Here is a 21,207-nt window from a genome sequence, read left to right as displayed (position 1 = left end):
CATATTATATTCTGTAACCCTACAACCTATTGATAATAGTATCATCTAGGTGGTGACTACTGCAGAGGAAAGAACTCTACATCTTGAAGGCATTCAATAAATGCCAACAAAATGAATGAAACATATAGTCATAAAAATTTGTCTAAGAATGAAAAAGAAAAGTCTACAACTAGTACTGAGGCAATGGTATACATTCGCATTTTATTTCTGTGTTAAGATCATACTATGAAATTTATTATATTTATTTCTTCTATTCTATATAGGCCAAGAAAAGGTCAACTCACCAACTCATTATGCCGGCTCAAAGAAAAGTTAATCCTGTTCTACTGTTTCAACCTTTGAACAACATTTTCAACCTTCAGACAATCATATATCAGCTGCTTGACACTTTCTAATTTTTTTTTAACTAGGTAAAAAAGGTTGAATTACAAGCAATAAAAAGAACACAACAATTCCTTGGCAATATATTAACTTCATACACTATATAATAAAATTTAGGATACTTTGTATTCTTTAAATAGTATCTCAATTACCAAAATATTTTTAAAAGTTAAGTGGATTTTGAAATCAGCTTACTTTAACTCCACTTTCTTTACTTTGGTTGCTTATAAAACTTTACCAGACTTTATCAAAAATTGTTTTATTCCTTTGTGTAAAAATACAACACACACAAAAAATGGCTTTCTTTATCAAAAGATTCATGAAAACCAGAGAAGAAAATTCAGCAATGCCAAAAAGCTCAGATGAAGAAAAATGGAAGTTATGTGAAACAATGAGTAAAGAAGGCACAATTACCTACTTTTGCTTTATCCTGGTCAAAAGGCATTGTTTATCTTAAGTATTATAAAAAGGTGCTGTCCGGAGCATTCTGGTTATAACATTTGGAGGATATGCTGACATAAACCTTTTATTACTTTTAATTGAGGTTCTGCCTAAAGCTTCTCTCAACTAAACCTTAGGGTTATCTCCACTTACAAAAAAGAAAAAGAATAGACATTTTAAAGATTAACTATTTCAAATTCAAAGTAAGACACACAATTGTTATATTTAATTTTTAAAGGGTATATTTTTAGCAAAATACTTAAAAAACACAAAAGGAATGAAAAATGGCCACTGACACTTCGGGGGGAAGACAACAGGATGCAGTGGCCACAGAGGCACCCTGGAAAGCGTGAGCCAAAGCTGAGCGCAGCCGCTGCTCAGCACCTGCTCACTGGTTGCTACATGTGGATAAAGGGCCGATACCACCATACCTTATGTTCTGCTCCAAGAAAAATGAGATTTCTCAGTTTTTAAAATATAAAAGCATCTTGATTTTTAAATGGTGGCAACAGATTGAAAACATTTAAAAGTAGGATGTGGATAAATAACAGTGATATCCTCTGGGCTACTGTTTATTCTGTATATGCAGAGGAAGATAAGCTGAGTAGTCTGTATTGGAGTGTCCAATCTTTTGGCTTCCCCGGGCCACACTGGAAGAAGAATTGTCTTGGGCCACACATAAAATACACTAACCTTAACAATAGCTGATGAGCTAAAGAAAAATACAATCGCAAAAAAAATCTCATCATGTTTTAAGAAACTTTATGAATTTGTGTTGGGCTGTATTCAAAGCTGTCCTGAGCCACAGGTTGGACAAGCTTGGTCAACATTCTCTCAGTCTTCACTCCCTTCACTTTTCAATTTATGGGACCGTGAAGGGAAATAGGAAAGGATCCTGAGATATGAGAAGTATTGTATTCAGAAATGCAGACAGATTTTCTTGCTTTCAATACACAATAAACCACTTAAAATTATGCAGGGAATGAAGCTGACCAGGAGGAGAGACGGGGGAGGGCGATGCAGGTAGGTAAAATATGATGGCAATCTTGAGTCTGCAGAAGTAGCCTTCCATTATCATTGGTATTACCATCACTGGGACCTGATTCACTAAGAGCAAAGAAATGTATTTATCTTATATGACAAATTCAGTTTAAAAAGGAAAACCAAATATAAAACTGAATATGCTAATTGTCAATACAATAATATTCTACTTTACCAGTTTACTAAAAAGTACTCTATTTTACTTTTAAAATGAACATATTTAGTGATCAAATAAGGTTTTAAATGAGAATTAATATTTACCTATTGGATTAAAAACATGCATTTTCATGCCTATAGGAAGTTTTTTTTCCCCTATGTGGATATTTTCTATCTTTCGATCAGTAGTGTTATTCAGTGTTATTTGTATAGAAACCATCTTATCACCAAAAATGCAAGGCTGCCTTGGAAAGAAATAATGGGCAGCTAGTCCTTTTCCACTCATTCGATGAAGCAGCACATGAGTTTTCGTTGGTACAAATACAGGCGTACTGACCTATTACACATGGGAAAAAGAAAAAAAAGATGAATTAGTGAATATAGTAATTCTTTTAGAAAATACGCAAACATTTATGACATTTAATTCTTGGTTTCCCTAAAGTATTATATGAACTACAATAATAAACATTAGTAGGATATCACATACATAGATATTAGTCAGAAATGATACAAAGAAGTAAATGCTCTCAAAACTCTATTAAATTTTTCTGTAACCTGCAAGCATATATTAAATTTTTTAAACAATATAAGCCTAATAAGAAGAGCATAATCTCAGTAATACAAACATACTCATTTTTTGGGGGGGGATTTATAAACTTAGTTTTTCCCCTAGATCCTCTATATTTGGCCATCTTGCTAACATTTTTACTGGTTTTAACAGTTTGTCAATTGATTTTCTTGAGTGTTTTTAGCCAACTACCAAAATGAACATCTTGGCGCTTCATTTCAATCCTGACTCCTTGAATTGTTTTTTTTGTTTTTATTTTCCTTTGCTGTAAACTGAAGACCATGAGCCCCAGGTCCTTTGCTTTGATGACTGAAAAGATCTCTACTTTGAGATCAACTTAACTATTCACTTATACTTTCTTCCAGACCTTTGATGGTTTCAAATTTTAATTCATGTGGAATTGATTTTGGTATACTGAATCCATATTTATTTTTCTCCAGATACTGAACCAATTATCCCTGTATGAACTAATGAATAGTCTTTCTTCAATGATTGTAAATGCAAAAAATTCTAATTATTTATGCAGTAGAAGACATTTCTGGGCCTTGATTGTCCTGTTAAACCAGTACCACATTGTTTTATTTTTTATAGACCTACAATATAATTATTTGGTAAAACAAATCTTTCCTTGTTTCCCCCTCCCAATATTTTCTTGGCTAATCATCTGTTCACCCGTCTATTGAACATTAGACTCTTAATTAAATTCTTGCCTCAATGTCATTTTGATTGGAATCACAGGCAGCATATTAAATAATGAAACACTGTCCATTCTAAAACCATGTGATAGCTTTCTTTCCATTCAAAGTGTCAGTATTGCATATTAGGCTTGACCCGAACGGGCAGGCATTAAAAAAAAATCAATTTGTAAGTAAACAGACTTGATCAAGATTTTTTCCTAACAAGTGTGCTCTCCCAAATAGATTATCTATTATAATTTTGAGAGTACATATCAACCTAGTAAACATTTTCACTATGCCATGCATACCTGATGACATTACAAACTTAGCTATTAAAGTAATGATTTAAAGTTCAACAAAAATCCAAGAGTTAAATATCATGTACAAAATGATACATCATGCCTTCTAAATATCATTAAAACATATTATTATTTCTCCAAAGGCTCAACATATAAGTGTGGGCAATTTAAAATAATCATCACCTCTAATCCCAGCACTTTGGGAGGTTGAGGTAGGATGATCACTTGAGCCCAAGAGTTTAAGAACGAGCCTGGGCAACATGGCTAGATCCTGTCTCTACAAAAAATGCAAAAAATTAGCTGGGTGAGGTGGCATGCGCCTGTAGTCCCAGCTAGTCAGGAGGCTGAGGTGGGAGGATTGCCTGAGCTCAGGAAGTTGAGGCTGCAGTGAGCCATGTTTAGGCCACTATACTCCAGCCTGGGTGACAGAGTAAGACCCTGTCTCAAAAAAAAAAAAAAAAAAATCGATAAAAATAAATAAAAGTAAAAAATAAAATAATCATAAAAATTTATGGGAGAGCTTATTTGTAAAATATAATTAACAATTAGCTAAATTTAAAATTTGGGTTATATAAAATAATAGGGCTACTGGCCTATTCGTTCTATTTAAGCCTTCTGATGATGATAACAATCTAGTGTTTTAAGTTTTCAAAGTACTTTCACTTCTAAGGTTAGGTTCTCTTCCTTGAATAAAAATTATTTTCAAAACTCTTCTGTTTGAATGCTCGCTCTAAATTCTATCATCATTATGAATTCTCAGTGTTGATTAGCATAACCCAAGACAGCAATCCTCAGCAGGAACATTCTTTCACTGAAAGATATTGTGAGCATCTAAACAAGCAGGGACATAATATATATATATATATATATATATATACACACACACACACACACACACCTGTATGCATATATATATATATATATATATATATAGTATAAAATGGCATCTTTATTTTGCATACTTGAATTTCAAACAAAATAAACAAAAAACTACAACACGCAACATCCAATCCTGAAGTCAAACTGGGGAGGGAATGGGGCTTGAGGCCCTTATTTCCTGCCTTACACATAAGGAGAGAAAAAACACTGGCATCAGCAAAATGGGGCAGGGACACTCAAGGCTGCCCTGGGAGACATGAGGACACTATACAAGGGCACAAGGTTTCCAATTATAAACTCCTAATCTACTTCTTCTCTGTGAGACCCAGCCTCACTGCCCTCTAGGACTGGTGCGATCTCATCAGGAACAGCAGCACCGGGTTCCTCTGCTGTCACTGCATCTTCATCGATACCTGAACCTAGTTTGGTCCTGTGGTAGATGTGGTTGGAATGGCTGTAGGGATCCTCAAGGGAGAAGCCAGAAGACAGCAGCGTAGTTTGAAACGGCAGCACCAGCAGGTCCTTGGCAGCCTTGTCGTTTCTGCTTGCCTCAGCCTTCTGCTGCAGATCTCCACAGTGGGATGGTCAAGGTTGATCTCCTGGTGCTTTTTGGCCCTCATGTGGCCCATCACAGAATTGTCCCAAAGTGCCTGGTTTTCGTGATCTGGTCCATGTCGGCTGTCCAGCTGTAGTTGCTGCTCACCATGCAGCACGATGAAGACACAAGACTATTGAAGACTGATACGTTCTCAACCTTCTTATCCAAGATTTCTTTCACAAGCTTGCAGAGGTTATCAAACTTCGTTTTGCTTTCCACTATTTTCTTCTTCTCGTCCTTATCCTCAGGCAGCCAAGACCAGGCTTTTCTCATCAAACTCCTTGAGTTTGTACTGCTGCTACACACAGTACCCATCAGTGGGCTTGGTTGTATATACTAGTTCAGAGCCCCACTTCTGCACTTGCTCCACAAACACAGAGCCGGCCACCTGCTATTTGCTCTCACCAGCGATGCTACAGATGGACTTATCTATCTCCTTCACGCAGGAGACATATTTTGACAGAGATGTCATCTCATCTCCAGACTGGAGAGTGTGACAGTGCAGCAGCTCGGACAGGCATCGCTGGTTAGTGGAGTCTTTGTGGACTCCAAGCTTTAGATTTTAATTTTTAAAATTTTTAAATTTATCTATTTATTATTTTATAGACAGGGGAATTTCACTCTGTCATCAAGGCTGGAGTGCGGCATTGCAATCACAGCTCACTGCAGCCTGGAACTCGTGGGCTCAAGCGATCCTCTTCCCTCAGCCTTTTAGGTAGCCTAAATCACAGGTGTATGCCACCATGCTGGGTTAATTTTTTTTATTTTTTGTCATGATCGTGTCTTGCTTTGCAGCCTAGGCTGGTATGGAACTGCTGGCTTCCAGCAATCCTCCTGCCTTGGCCTTCCAAAGTGCTGAGATTATAGGGGTGAGACACCACACCTGGCCCAAGCTTTAGATTTTTAGACAATATCCTGTCGAATATCTTACAATTCTCCTTGTCTTCTGCCAGCAAAGAAAACAGCTCAAGGCACTTCTTAACAATGTTTCTATGAATCACTGTTAAGATTCTGCTCTGTTGGAGCATTTCTCAAGAGATGTTCAGTGGCAGATCCTGAGTCAACTACACCAAGGATAAAAGTTGAGATACTCCGGTATCATCACAGCTGTCCATGATGAACATGGAGTTTGTTGTTCTTTTTTCTTCTCATTCTTTCTTAAAGAAGTCAAAGGGAGCCCAACAAGGGATGAATAGCAATGCCCTGAATTCCAACCGACCTTCTACAGAGAAGGGCTTGACTTCCAAGTAGTCTTCCTTGGTGAAGTCACTGGTGAAGTTCTTGCAGAATTTTCCATACTCCTTCTGGGTGAATGTCATCAGGGTATCTGATTCAAATGTTCTGGGTCTTGATTAATTCTTCCCAGTCAATGATTTACCCTTGATTTTCTTCGTTTTCTTTTTCTTATCCTTACCATCGTCATCTTCTTCATCTGAACCCACATCTTCTGCAATATTGGGCTTTTCTTCATCATAACTATCTTCCTTTTTGTTTTGAGATGGTGTTAACACTTGTTGCCCAGGCTGGAGGGCAGTGGTGTGATCTCAGTGCACTGCAACCTCCGCCTCTTGGGTTCAAGTGATCCTCTCATTTCAACCCCCCAAGTACCTGGGACCTAAGGTGCACACCACCACGTCCGCTCATTTTTTAATATTTTTTTGTAGAGCCAGGGTTTTACCATGTTGGCCAGGCTGGTCTCAAACTCCTGAGTTCAAGTGATCTGCCCACCTCAGCCTCCCAAAGTGCTGGGATTACAGGTGTGAGCCATTGTGCCTGGCCTTTCTTCCTCTTCTTTCTCACCTTTCTCTTTCTCTGCCCATCATTACTGATTTTCTTTCTCTCTCCTTCTCCAAAGAGAGGGTAATGGGATAGCCTATGAACTGTAAGTGCTCTTCACTACTTTGACCTGTCTCTTTTTAAATACTCTGTCTGGTTTTCTTCAAGGTGGAGGGTCACTCTGGTACCTCTGCCAATGGGTTCTCCATGGTCAGCACATACAGTGAAGGAACCCCCAGCAGAGACTCCCAGGCATATTCTTCATCATTGTTGTGCTTTGTGATCACAACTACTTTCCTTGCCACAAGGCAGGCAGAAAAAAAGGCAGCACCAAACTGCTCAATCATGGTGATGTCTGCACCAGCCTGAAGAGCTTCCATAAATGCTTTAGTACCAGGGAATATACCCTGATTTTGGTAGACACAGGCATTGACATGACCGAGGCTGATCTCATAATTTGGGATTGCCATGGGTGGGGGATAATGTCAATTGTCAGCTCTTTACCATTGTCCAACTTGGAAGGGTTTGTCAGGCTCTTACAGCAATCTTGTCCAAGGCATCAGAAACATTAAATCAACTCCTGAAGGAAAATCTCTTTGTTAGAATAGAAGGTATTGATGATGAGAGACATGAGTTGGGCAATATCTGCCTGAAGGGCAAGTTTCCACCTCCTCCTCTCCATGTTCACTTTCTCAGCTATCTTCAAAAAAAAAAAAAAAAAAAAAAGGCTACGAGCACTGGAAAGCCAGGTGGGCTGGGACTGTCTGACATGCACACAGCACCAAGGTTGTACTGGGGTGACGCAGAAGCTACATATTTTATATTCATAGATTTATACTCAGGGAAAATCTCCTTTTCCCCCCATAAATTCCCATGCTACTGAGGCTCTGATAATCAACCTTAAATATAAGCTTTTATCTGGCTAATTATATTTTTCAGGGTTACATGTTTATTTCCTTAATTAAATGATAAGCACATTGGAGACAGTGACCAGGTCTTACTTTTTTGCTACATTCTTTCAGAAACATATTTGTCATCAAACCATTAAATAGATGTTGATGTAGCCAGCTTTATCTCTATGGAAATTCATAAAAGATTGGCCCACATATAATATGGAGGAAAGAAAGCCAAAACTGTAATGTAAAAGGGAAGACTATTTGATAGTTGGAGAAAGGCCAGGGTAGAGGAGTGCGAACAGAGCAGAACAGAAACAAAGGTCTGGTTCACAAGCAGCCAGGAATTAGTCTGTAGATATACAAGGTGGTTAGAAGCATGCCTTTAGTCATTTAAGAGCCCTCAAGCCTTGGCAGACTGATTCTTTCTCTCAGTCTAATCCTGGAACGCATGGTCTAAACATTTATTTTGTGTTTTCAGCTTTGTCTCAAAATTCTACAGCTTTATTATAATTGTCAAAAAATATGTTAAGGGATGAATAAAGGAAGAAAAACTGTGTAATTCTCTCCATTCATTCTTTCCACATTCAACCAAGTTCAAGGTAAGAAGCATTCTCTGATGAATTCACCAACTAAAAAGGTCCTCCCTTACACTCTCCAAAGGTTATCTATGATAGTTCCCAGAGGTCTATGCACTCTTTCACCATAAACAGGATCATAAATGAAACTTTGTGGTAATAATAGATACCTGTTTAACTACAGAAAGGTACTAAATGAAAATGTAGTCAGGCGTGGTGGCTCATGCCGGTAATCCCAGCACTTTGGGAGCCCAAATGGGTGGATCACTTAAGATCAGGAGTCTGAGAACAGCCTCGCCAACATTGTGAAACCCCAACTCTACTAAAAACACAAAAATTAGCTGGGTGTAGCGATGTGCCCCTGGAATTCCAGATATTCAGGAGGCTGAGGTGGGAGGATCGCTTGAGTCCAGGAAGCGGAGGTTGCAGTCAGCCGAGCTTGTGCCACTCTCCTCAAGCCTGGGTGATGAGGCGAGGCCCCGTCTCACACAAAAGAAAAAGAAAAAGAAAATGTTTAATTACTTTTTAACCCTTGTTTCCTAAGTTTAAACAAGTCATATTAAGCCAGCCTTTTTCTCAACCAGTGAGAAAAAAAATAAGAAAGCAAATTTCAATAAAAGGAAAGATGAAAGACAGGGAGACTAGCTGGTAACTTTGATCTGGATGGTTCTTGAGGACAAGACACATTCCCGCTCTTGCTGAAGTTGTTGTCTCTGAACTCTAGCTGTAATTTCCTATTTATTTACTGCTTAACCTAGTTCAAACTGGGATTCCATCATCTATCTCCCCCACACTACTACTTGTTGAGATTAGTCAGATTTCAGGACACTAATTGGAGGGGGAAATAAGCTTGTAATGGGAGAATGTCCCATTGCCCCTTCCTCTAAAGTGCTGGTAGATAAGGAAGCAGGAGATCAGAGACTCAGGTATGGCTTTTGATTAGACTGAACCATATGTATCTGCCCTATCTGTAGGTCAAAAACAGTCATATTATCAATTCCATGTGGTTCAATAAATAGTGTGTTTTGGATCAAGGCTACTTAATCCTACCTTTAATAGAAAAGAATTTTGAGTCCTTGATGTGGGCCATCCTAACTCACTGGAGTTCTGTATTGTGGTTAGAAAGCAAGGCCCACACTAATAACAAAGTACTACCTTGCCTTTCTTTGTCCTCTGACCCTATGTTTCCCTTGGGCATCTTGGGGAGAAAAGTGGTTTTGTGCAAGAATTAGGTATTTCACAGCTCTCTGTCCAATAAGAACACCATTATTTCAAACACAAAGTAACTACTAATCATTACTCATTACTCACCATTAATTTATTAATTCATTCTTTCATGTAACTAACATTTATTCAATGAGTTGTACCAGCCCTGTGCTAAGGAGTATGATACACAGACAAAGATGAAGTATCCTAGTCCTCAAGAAGTTTATTGTTTAGCCTGGGAAAACAAAGTAAATCAACTAGTGTGACAAATGCCATGACAGAAGCAGGCTCAGTGGACCATAAGAACACAAAAGTCATAGCTGATACCTGAGGGAGTAATTGGGGATGGAATCCAGTTATTTAAATGAATTAATCTGGCTATTTCTCACTACTGCCACTGTTATCAGCCTGGTCTGAGCACCATCATCTCTCATCCGGATTGTTCCAACAGCCTCCTAATTGGTTTCCTCGCTCCTACCCCTGGATCCTAATGAACACAGAATGAATTGCTATGTTAGTCTATCCTGAACATAATAGCCAAAATGTATCAGTTAGTTACATCATGTACTGGGGTGATGAAATAATTTGTACACTAAACTCCACGACATGAGTTTACCTATATAACAAACCTGCACATGTACCACAAACCTGCACATATACCCTTGAACCTAAAATAAAAGTTAACAGGAAAAAAAAGATATCATGCCACCCCTCTGCTCAAAACCTGCCAATGGTCAGGATCCTTGTTCCACTTCCTTGATCTCATTACCTGTTACTCTTGAACTGATTGTTTATTCCACTCATCACCCTGACTTCCTTGCTATTCTTTGCATATCATTAATGGTCCCAATATAGGTTATTCTCTTGCACCCTCTACCTGGAACGTACTTTCTCCAGAGACCCACATGGCTCAGTTCTAGTATATCTGCTCAAATGTTAGCTTCATAGTGAGGCTTAACCCATTTGCATCCCTCCCTTCTGATTTCCTATTTCCTTTTTTATAGACACTTAATATCTTTTCTAACACAATATATAATTTACTTATTTGTTATGTTTATTACCTGTCTTCCCATCTACTTCCCATTTTTATGCTCAATGTATAAAGCCTAATTTTACCTTTTCTCAGAACTCAAAGCATAATTTTACTATTTTAAATGATTATGGAAATTTGCAAATAATATACCTCTAGTGTTGGTCATAACTACATTTAATGCTGAGTGCTCAATTATAACAGTGTTCTTAAAAATACCACAACCTTACAGGAGCACACTGTGGGAATACATGGAGATCTTCTGTATTAATATTTGTTGGTTTTAGGATATAACTTGAATTTTCTATTACATAAAATTGTGAACAAATAAAGTACATTTCTTAAATGCACAAAGAATAGCTTATTGAGGAACTTCTATAATACAAACACGAATTCTTGAAATGTCTACTTTTATCATTTTATTAAAACTTGTATAAATAGAATAGGATGAAAGACAACGTTTGAAACATTAGTTTTGATTTAATTGTTTAATGACTAATGTTCAAAGAATTAAAAGCCTAACTGCATTATAGCAAATGGTATAGGTCATCTTCACTATGGCTCGTGAGGAAGTAATTAGTTCAGTAACTGCAGTAACTGTAAAATAACAAGCCTCCCCCAACAGTTAACAGAACAAAAAACATCAAGTAAAAATGAGATAATCCTCTACAAATCTTTACACAGCATATGTTTAAATAATAAAAGCCGTTTGTGTACCTTTAGATGGTTTATGAAAATAAGCAATCAATTCTGCAGATACAACATTATTTCTAAAGGAAATCTATGTGACTCATGATGCCTGTAGATACACAGAGACAAACCACACATATTTTATCAGTTTATTACAGTAAGCAAATAAGCGTGGAATGAGAGTGCACATAACTGTCTACTTAGCGCTTACTGAAACATTTATAAGAGCTGTTATCTCCCTAATAACAGACAGACAGCATGCAATTTTAGAGAGGAGAAAAGCTTCATATTTTTTAACACTTCACTAAAAAGTAACTGAAGAGTGTAAAATGAAAAATACTCTGTGCAGTTAGCTGGTAATGGACCATATTATCAACTCAAGTTAGATTTATAGGATACAAACTAGTCACTAATAGTTATTTTATGACATAGCATGTCTGCTTTTTTTTGAGATTATTAAGATTAAAGTTGTAAAACTTCTTTTGAACATAGCTGTTCAAAATGATTGAATTATAAAATTTAAAATGAGGTTTGGAAAATAAAACACGGAATATCAAGTAAGTGCCTCAGAATAAACCTTGTTCAGCATACGCATTACTATTGCAAAGATGACATTTCCACGTAAAGCTTTATGAAAACAATGTTTTCCAGCCTTTTATGCTTTAATCCATATTTAGTTACTCAGTGATTAAGTATTATCAATCCATTCTGGTTTTGAATTTCAAAAATATGAAAATCTGCAGTATATAAAATGCTCTTTGTATCTACTTTTGTTTGGCTTACTTTACATCAGTATCTATTTAGATATATAATTTATACAAATGATGAGGTAAGAAAATAGCTATAAACAGAGGCACAGCTTAATCTGTAAAATTAGTGCTTTTAAAACCAACGTATGTGTCTCAATTGGTAAGATTTGTAATGCAGAAAGTCACAGTATTGTCTTATTTATTACATAAACTGTAGAAAGTGGGTCTTTATTTTACCTTCAATCCATTTCACTGAGGCTAGCATTAACCTAGTATCGACCTAGTATAGGATTAAGAAAAGTAAAAGGCAAATTTGCTTGACTTTTACATATAAGCACAGGACTCAAATAAACGTATTTGAATCATCCAGAGATATTACTTCAAATAAATGGTTTTTAATACTAAAGATAACTTCTTCCTTATGTATATAAATTTCAATATAGAAAATTATGATAATTTCTCATATTTTAGTAATCAGTATACATTATAAAAACACAAGATTTTCTCATCTCTTATTTTGGTAATAATATATATTAAAATATATTTGTGGAAATACTTGAGAACATAATAAACAAATATTTAATGAGCATCTTAATTCATGCTTGGTGTTAGGCAGGCACCAGCAAACCATGCTTGTAGGCCAAATCTGGTCCACCGTCTACTTTTGTAATGCCTGTTCACTAATAATGGCTTTTACATTTCTAAATGGTTGAAAAATCAAAAGTAATATGATTGTAACACTAAATTATATGAAATTCATTTCCATGTCTATAAATAAAACTTTACTGGAACACAGACACACTCACTTATTTATATATTATCTGTGGCTGCTTTTACATTAAAATGGCAGAGTTGAGTGGGTGTGATCTGTAAAGCTGAACATCTTCACTACCTGGCCCTTTATAAAAAATGTTTGCTGATCCCTGGTATAGGATATATTCAATTTACAATGGTTCTGAGATAAGGAAATTAATATCCCATTCTTTCCCCTCCCCAAAGACAGATCAATAAACCTCACTGTCAATATATTTACTGCTTTTTTACACATCTGAAAGCCAGAATGATGTATATATTTTTTTATTTGTCACTTACATGGTAAATAGTACCAGAACCATGAATATAGACATGTTATACTATTCATAGATATGTTCTCCTATTCTTTTTGTATTTATTTTCTGACTTTTGGCTTAAGAGTACTAATAAAAACAAACTGAATTTGATTTGTAAATTGTTCAGCATGAAGTTCTCAGTAACTGGTTATAACAAATTTCATTAGAACCCAGAGCATTTTATAGAAGCCCAAAACAACTAAGCATTGTTAAGCTGTTATTTGATAGATGTGATAATTACATGATCTTAGTAGTTCTGCTTTTCCATTCACAAGATCAACAACATAATATAAAAAAGAACATGCTAGTCTCTTCCATTATAACCAAGCTCAGAACCTTGCCATTATCTGACATCCTCACATTAATTAGAAAACAAGTTCACTGTCTTCTGCATTCATTTCCCTTTTTTGTCCCTCTAGCACCAGCTTAGTTCAAGTTTTCATTAATACTGAAAATATTTTTAAATCTTTTTTTTCCAAATTACCAAAGTATTATAATTTATTGAAAAACAATTTAAATAGTATGGAAGTATAAGCAAAGTCAAGTCCCCCTCCGGTAACCATAACAATTTGGTGTCCCTTCTGATTGTTTGCTCCCTTCTGACTTCTGTTGCTTATACTATACAAATTCTCTCCAATTTGCCCCCCGTCACTAGATGCATTATACTCTGATCTGTACCACAAGCTCCTATAACAAATAATTCTCTTGGAGTTGTAACTCCTTCATATACTCAGTGAGGTGTGGTGGGAAACGCAGGGATTTGAAACTAAACAGACTTGAGCTGACATTGGTTTTATACATAGGACATGTCTTACTAGCCCTATAATACCAGAAAAGTTACTTAAGCTGAAGGGATCTCAATTTTCAAGTCTGTGAAATGGGGACACTAGCGCCTGTCTTTCAGGGTTGTTTTAAATCTAGGCTAAACATAAACATTTGGAGGCGTGAAGGGCCTGAGGAGCATGATAGGCACAAGAAAAGGAGTCAGTTAAGATTTTAGAATTGAAAGGAAAGGATGAGTAACTGGAGTTTGGTGCAGATGAAGTTACTAGAATTGAACAGATCAAGAGACTGTGAGGTTCCATGTCGCACAGGTTGTGAATATGAAGACTGTGGTTCCCCAAGATGATGGTAGGCCAGAGAGATTATGTATGAAACGCCGAGATCTTCACTGAATATGGATAAGTAATTAAGGGACCCAAAGATAAGAATGACAAGGAAGGGAAGAGGGAATAGGAAGATGGAATGGGCTCCATAAAAGGAAAGAAACTGAGTATGAAAACAGAATGGCCTAAAAGAACAGTTGGGAGCTTCACACAAACAATCTTGGTGGTAACAGTGATTTCACCAGACAGAATTATCAGCCTTTATGAATGAGGCCATGCTGAACAGATTTACAACAGGACTTCAAGATCCAAATGGAGATTCTCAGAGAAAAACCAGGGCATGTACCTTAAAAAAGTGTGTGGGGAAACTGTAAGCTGTTCCACATATTTCAGAGATGGGACTGTGGCCTCTAAAAGCTGGCTGTGCTGCCTTCCATTTAACTGAATTGTGACTTAGGGACATGGATTTCTCTGGATGAAGGATCTCACTTAGAAGAGGTCCTGGAGATAGGGAAAGAAGTATGTCTCAGTAGGTGTACAAATTGGAAAGGGAATTTTATTATGGGTATAGTGATTTGAAACTACAGATGTTTTCTTTGAATCTGACAGAAGGGATAAGGATCCTTATACATCCTAGATGCCAGTTCCAGGTACTGTAAGTTGCTGAGAATTTCCTGATGCAGGGCAAGGATGGGGAAATGGGTCCCCCAAGACCATCGGACAGACAGACAGACAGACACATGCACACGCACACGCACACGCGCACGCGCGCGCACACACACACACACACACACACACACCACTCATATAAACATTATTCCCCCTGATCTGTGTGTAAATATTCTAAGTTTCTCAGTGAGAAGGTGGGGATGGAGAGAGCGTGATTTGCTACACAGGAGCCTGAGATTCTCTGGAGTCCAAGTTTGTGGGAGCAAAGCTCCCTGATGGTCTGGTTTTTGTCATGGTAAAGGCACCTGGCTGCATAGCTCTTCTGAGTTCAGTTCTGGGATTGAGCTCTTGCACTGTGGCACTGGCCAGGTCTTCTCAGTCTATACCTATTTTTAACATATGAGGCATTCTTCTTCAGAAGCAAGGATGGTTATTGTTTCCTTCTTGTTAGGCGGAATTACAGCTGGCAGTAGTACGAAGGAAAACACTGGATTTTAAGTTAGGAGACCTTCAAGCTATTTGATGAGAAGAAAATCATTTAACTTCTCTGTGCTTGTATTTGTACAGTAAAGGGTAATTCTATCTAATTGATAAGATTCTTTTGAGGAGTCACTGCAACACTGCACGTGAGAGTGTGTTGCTAATAAAAGTCCCCTTCTTTAATTATTATTAAAAACAATGTTTATTAGCATAAGAGAAAAAATAGTGGCAGGGCTAAGACTGAAATGTATTATTATTCAGTGTCATTTCTGTCAAGCAAATTCCTTTTTCAATAAACACAAAATATTCCTTATGATAAAGGAAAGTAAGGGTCAGTCACGCAAGCTCATGGGGAGATTTTTTTTTCTCTCCTTCAGGGAACTACATGGAGTGGAAAAAACTAGCATTTATTATTTCTTTTCAAAAATTAACAACAGCCTAGGCAACTTTTTGAATGTGATCTTAATTATAATCAGTATTCTTAACATATAGCTTTTAAAAAGAAATCCATACATGAGATGAGAATTGTCTTTAAAATATCAGTTATTTAATAAACTGCACGTCTGAAAGTGGATTTCAAGTGATAATTTTATAAGCATACATCATAAGGCAAAGGATTCTCAGGGATAGTCTGAATGCCACATCACAGAGGGTGACACCTTGAGACAGTATTTTATACTTCTTTACTTCCTCAGGATCATTTGCTAGTAAAATTTCTACTAGATAGCTATCTTCAGTACCAAAATGACAGAATCCCACTTTTATACCAATTGGAAGGAATTAACTCAGTATTTGGACATGTTGAAGTTTAACAACAAATACCACTTAAAAAAAAAAAAAAAGCAATGGAGTTACCCCAAGACAACTGCATGGGGTATGAGACCAAATGTCAAATGATCTGGGTTACAGTTTGAACTCAGTCACATAGTAAATGGTGAGACCTTAGCTAAATCACCTCAGAGCTTCTGTTTTCCTCTTCTGTAAAATGGGGCTAATTATACATATCCTGTCTGTTTCACTGAGTTGTCATGAGGATCAAATGAGACCATATATGTGAAATTGATTTTTAAACTGTAGAAAGTTCAATAAAAGCCATTATTGGGATTATTAGTAAATTGAGTTTTCAGACAACGTTAAAACACCAATCTGTCAGACAACGCAGGGTCCTGAGGTTAAAAGTACATATCAAAAAGCTGAATCACCATTGGAAAAAGGCTTTTATAACAATATTGCTGTATTTATCGATAGTACCATCCAAAAGCCTTTAAAAAAGTAATCCCTTCCCCCACATCCGTTATTCCCTCCTCTTTTAGTTGTGGGTGAAGAGAACTGTTCTCTAAAAGGTTTCTAAATGATGTTGATGTTAAAAATATAGTATCACCATTTAACAGCCTTTTAAAGAGCAGTCCCCAGTATGGTCTTTGTTAACAACTGAGGGAGGAAGGGACCATTTTTTCAAAGGCTTTTAGAGGATGTTGTTAAAAGAATATATAGTGACATCATTTAAAAGCCTTTTAAATAATAGTCCTATTTCGCTCCCAATTGTAATGTCCTTGGCTTTCATTTATTTTGTACTACAAGCCAAAAATGGACAAGCCAACATATTATTGGCTATGGCAGCATTTGATGGATGGAAAATGATGCATTGCTTTTAAAAAGGTCGGTGTCCAGAAATAAATCCAACTCTTCTAAGAACACAGGTTCATTTCTATACAGGATATTGCCCACCCACCTTATCATCAAGTTGTAGTACTTTTTGCTTGTTTCCCTTAAGAATTTACTGAAAAAGACACCATGCAAACAGGAAAGAAGGCATGGCTATGTTATTCCAAGATTTCCTATGGCATGAATGTTGTTCCACAATCTACTGAGTGAACTCTCCATCCAATTTATGGCAAAATCTAACTTTTAGCTCCTCTTCTGTAGTCTTTATTAATCTATTTCTGCCCACTGTTCCTCTCATTTTAGTTTAGTCCACTAGGGGACTGCAGTGGACATTTAGGGTTCCTTCCCATACTTAGCACCCAGGGAGAGGAAAACTGAAGTTGCCCATTTGGCTTAAGGCACAGAGTCTGATAGACAGTAATCTTTGAGAAAAAGAATTAGCCAGCAAAATAATCATATAATATGAAACAATTTTCTGTCTCTTCTTGTGTGTCTTTTCAGAAAAGTGTCCATTTTAAGAACAGGATTTCATAGATCTATAACACTTTGATGAAAAAATAAGCCTTGAAAACATCTAAATGTACAGCCTTCTAAATACACCATATTTTAATCCTAAATTTTAGTGTTCCCCTTGCTTTTTGCCAATCTTGCACACAGAACTCAGTTGTTTACTCTATGATTTACTTAAATCGTAGTATATCATTATTTGTGAGCTACTATCATATATAATATTTAGTTAAATATCAATTACTACCCACAATGTAATGCTCAGTTCAAGTCCCAATTTATCTATTCAACTCTTCTTGACCCTATTCCAGCCCATTATGATCTTAATCACATTCCACTTGACATAATTTAATTTTACACTAACTTTATGTATACTTTATACCCCATGTAACTAAGTGCTAAGCCTAGACAAGACTAATTTATTATATAATAATTTCACACCAAACAAAAAAGAATTAGCCAGGTAAATAATCACAGAATGTGAATCATGTTTTTGTATGATTTTTGAAAAATGTAAATAACTTTGTAATTCTCTACTGCATTAATAGCACCAGTTAGTTATCTGTGCCTATAATTATATTTGATGGTAAATACTTAAATATTTTAAAATACTTTAAAACATCTGGATAAAAGTTCATTTCATTTGAGATTTATATCTCTATTATCTTGAGATAAATGTTTCACTAAGAAATGCTATAATTCTGATTCTAACAGGGAAAAATTGGTAAAAATTTTGAAATATAAGTGTTGAATTCCTGAAGTATCAAAGAGACAGTACTGGAAGATATGAAACTTAATTTAATATGACAAATCTGAAAATTTCAAATTTCTCTTAATTTGGTTAACTAGAGTTCAGCAGAACCACCTCAAATACAAATTGCTTGGTTAGGCAGATGGCCATAATCTCCACAGCGGGGCTGCATCAGAACTCTAAGACTAGTGAGTTATCCCTATGGTACAATCAACATCATGATCAGAGCATACAAGCCTGGGTGTGGTACTGGGCTCTGCTCTTCATGGAAATGGCCACGACGAATGCCATCACCCTGCCCTCCTGCCCCTCTGCAATTTAATACGGTTGGGGTGAGACATGAGTGTTTGAGTCACCTCCCTCTTCTCACAGGTTCTATAAGTGAGATGGTATATGGAAAAAGACCCCTCCAAATGCGTCGAGGTCCTAATCCACAGAACCAATGAAAATGTAATATTATGTGGCAAAAGGGAATTAAGGTTTCCGATCAGTTGACTGAGATGGGAGGTCATTCTGGATTTTCCCACAGATCCTATAAGTGAATGAGAGAGGCAGGAGAGTCAGTGTCAAAGTGATACAGTATGAAAACAACTTAATTGGCCATTGCCGGCTTTGAATATCGAAAAGAGCTATGAACCAAGGAATGTGGGCTGCCTTTACAAACTGGAAAAGTAAAAAAAAAAAAAAAAAAAAAAACCAAACCCAAACTGGATTTTCCCCTAGAGCTCCAGGTCATGCTGATGCCTTGAAAGATAGCAATATATTTGCACGGTTTTAAACCACTAAGTTTGTGGTAACATGTTACATCAGTGACCGGAAACTAATAAAGTTAATTGCAGTGCCTAGTTGAAAACTACTGTTCTGAATTCTTATGTTGTGAAACCTATCTGAAGAGTTTATAGTATCGTCTGTATACATGCAACTTTTTCAACGGCTGATGTGTGACCTGAGAAGCAACAAGTCAGCTTTTCTCTGCAGTATTTTCTCACTGAACTTAAACTCCAACTATTATAGGCACTAATACATTTGAGTGGCTCTCAAATTGTCAGAATCGGTTTAGAGGGCTGGTTTAAAAAATGCCCCTCGCGTAACACTCCTTCTATACTTTGAATAAGAACTATGGGTTGATTTTGATCTATTTGTAGTTAACAGACAGGTACTGGCAACAAAAAACTAAAATAAATATAAACTGTCATCTGAAGACTTCAATTTAATGCACTGCTTATTATCTAAGACTCCCTCTTAACCTCCTTTACTTACTATGAATCTTTCTGGTAAAATACACATAAAGAAGCATTTTGCATATAAGCAAAGGGGATCATTATTAGAAGTAGTACTGATAAGACACTTGGTTGAAGAAATACAGAACAAACATGTTTCAGTGGGGAAAAGGAAAGAAAACAAAAACATGAGAGGGTCTGGGTGGGGCAGAATAAGTTCAGGAAAACAAAATACCTAGGTTAGAAAAGTATTAATAGCAGTAGGTATCAAAAAAGAACGGTAATCCTGAAAAACTCTAAAATGTGCCATTTTTGTCTGGACTTACTTCTCTCTAAAACAAGCACAATACAAAAAGTCAGTTGTTTAAAAAAGTTATACCGGCCAGGTGCAGTGGCTCACCCCTATAATCCCAGCACTTTGGGAGGCCAAGGCAGGTGGATCATGAGGTCAAGAGATCAAGACCATCCTGGCCAACATGGTAAAACCCCATCTCTACTAAAATACAAAAATTAGCTGGGTGTGGTGGCACGCACCCTGTAGTCCCAGCCACTTGGGAGGCTAAGGCCGGGGAATTGCTTAACCCGGGAGGCAGAGGTTGCAGTGAGCCAAGATTACGCCACTGCACTCCAGCCTGGCACTGGGGACAGAGCAAGAATCTGTCTCAAAAAAAAAAAAAAAAAAAAAAAGGTTATATCCAGTCTCTGAATGAGGACTCTTAAGCATTCCACAACCACTGATGTCAAGTTGAGGTGTCTATAATCCATTATAACCGCTGGAATAAATACTGCAGGTGCGCCAGCAAATGCTTATGCAATCAGGTCTATGTGAGAAAAGTGGAACCACAAAATATATAAGCAAAAGCTGCTCAGGAAAACTTTCATGCAGTCTGTGCTGGTCTGATAGAAACACACATGTAGAATGGCAAAATGTTTCCTTGTGGACATTCTACATGGGTAAATCATATTATAAAAGGCATGTGCGTTATAGTTCAAGAATGTATTACAAATATAAAAGAATTTTTTTCTCTACAGATTTGGCAGCGTTTGTAATTCCTTCTGTCATAATCTCAAGATACCTTATGTAAACATCCACTGTAGCCCAACTCACAGTCTACCATACTCTTGTGTTTACATGGTTTCTGTTTCCATAAGATATGACTCAAAACTCATATCATGACTTATTTTTTTTATTTGCCACAGCTAATACCAAATCCGAATGTAGTAGACACTCCATCCATGCTTATTAACAGAAATATGAAGGTTTTTGGGAAAAAAAAAAAAAAAAAAAAAAAAAAACCAAACACACAAAAAACAACCTTTCATCATGAGTACCATAATCCCTCAAGTTTTATTAGAAAGCAAAAGAGAATTTGCTCTATCCATAGATAAAAGTCTGCAAAGAATATAAAAGCCATAAACCCATATCCACGATTCTACCAAATTATTCTTGGAGAACTAAGAAGAGAGAAATTTCAAACGACCATGTTATGTAATTTTTATGTTTACTCTGACATCTGCTCAGATCATCACACTACCTGTTGACATATAGTGGCAGCCTTTAGTTGATACCTTTGAAAAAAGAAGTACTGAACCACATATCCACAAACATAATGCCAGAAGGCACACCAATGTGTCTCAGAATATAAACAATATGGTCAGATATAGAAAAACATACTTCTCTTATGATTTCCCATGTCCCTCACTCATCAAAAGACTAATGAATTGATACCTTCTCTAG

The 21,207-nt window shown here is 36.7% G+C and overlaps 1 protein-coding gene across 5 annotated transcripts in view; it reads right to left on the bottom strand.

Moving 5' to 3' along the window:
• AP3B1 (adaptor related protein complex 3 subunit beta 1) overlaps positions 1 to 21,207 on the bottom strand; it is a 269,274-nt gene that overhangs the window by 35,551 nt on the left and 212,516 nt on the right. For all 5 annotated transcript variants that reach the window (XR_004268935.1, XM_032277581.1, XM_032277584.1 and 2 more), the window contains exon 23: positions 2,125 to 2,356. Coding sequence is in view for 4 of the 5 variants with exons in the window: in XM_032277581.1 (XP_032133472.1) it covers positions 2,125 to 2,356 (232 nt within the window). In the remaining variant the exon portion in view is untranslated. The remainder of the gene's footprint in view (positions 1 to 2,124; positions 2,357 to 21,207) is intronic.

This window comes from Sapajus apella, unplaced genomic scaffold (genome assembly GCF_009761245.1).
Source record: "Sapajus apella isolate SASKATOON/1434 unplaced genomic scaffold, GSC_monkey_1.0 scaffold1, whole genome shotgun sequence".
NCBI lineage: Eukaryota > Metazoa > Chordata > Mammalia > Primates > Cebidae > Sapajus > Sapajus apella.
The sequence above is the reverse complement of the archived record's forward strand: the minus strand, read 5'-3'. Positions and strand labels throughout refer to the sequence as shown.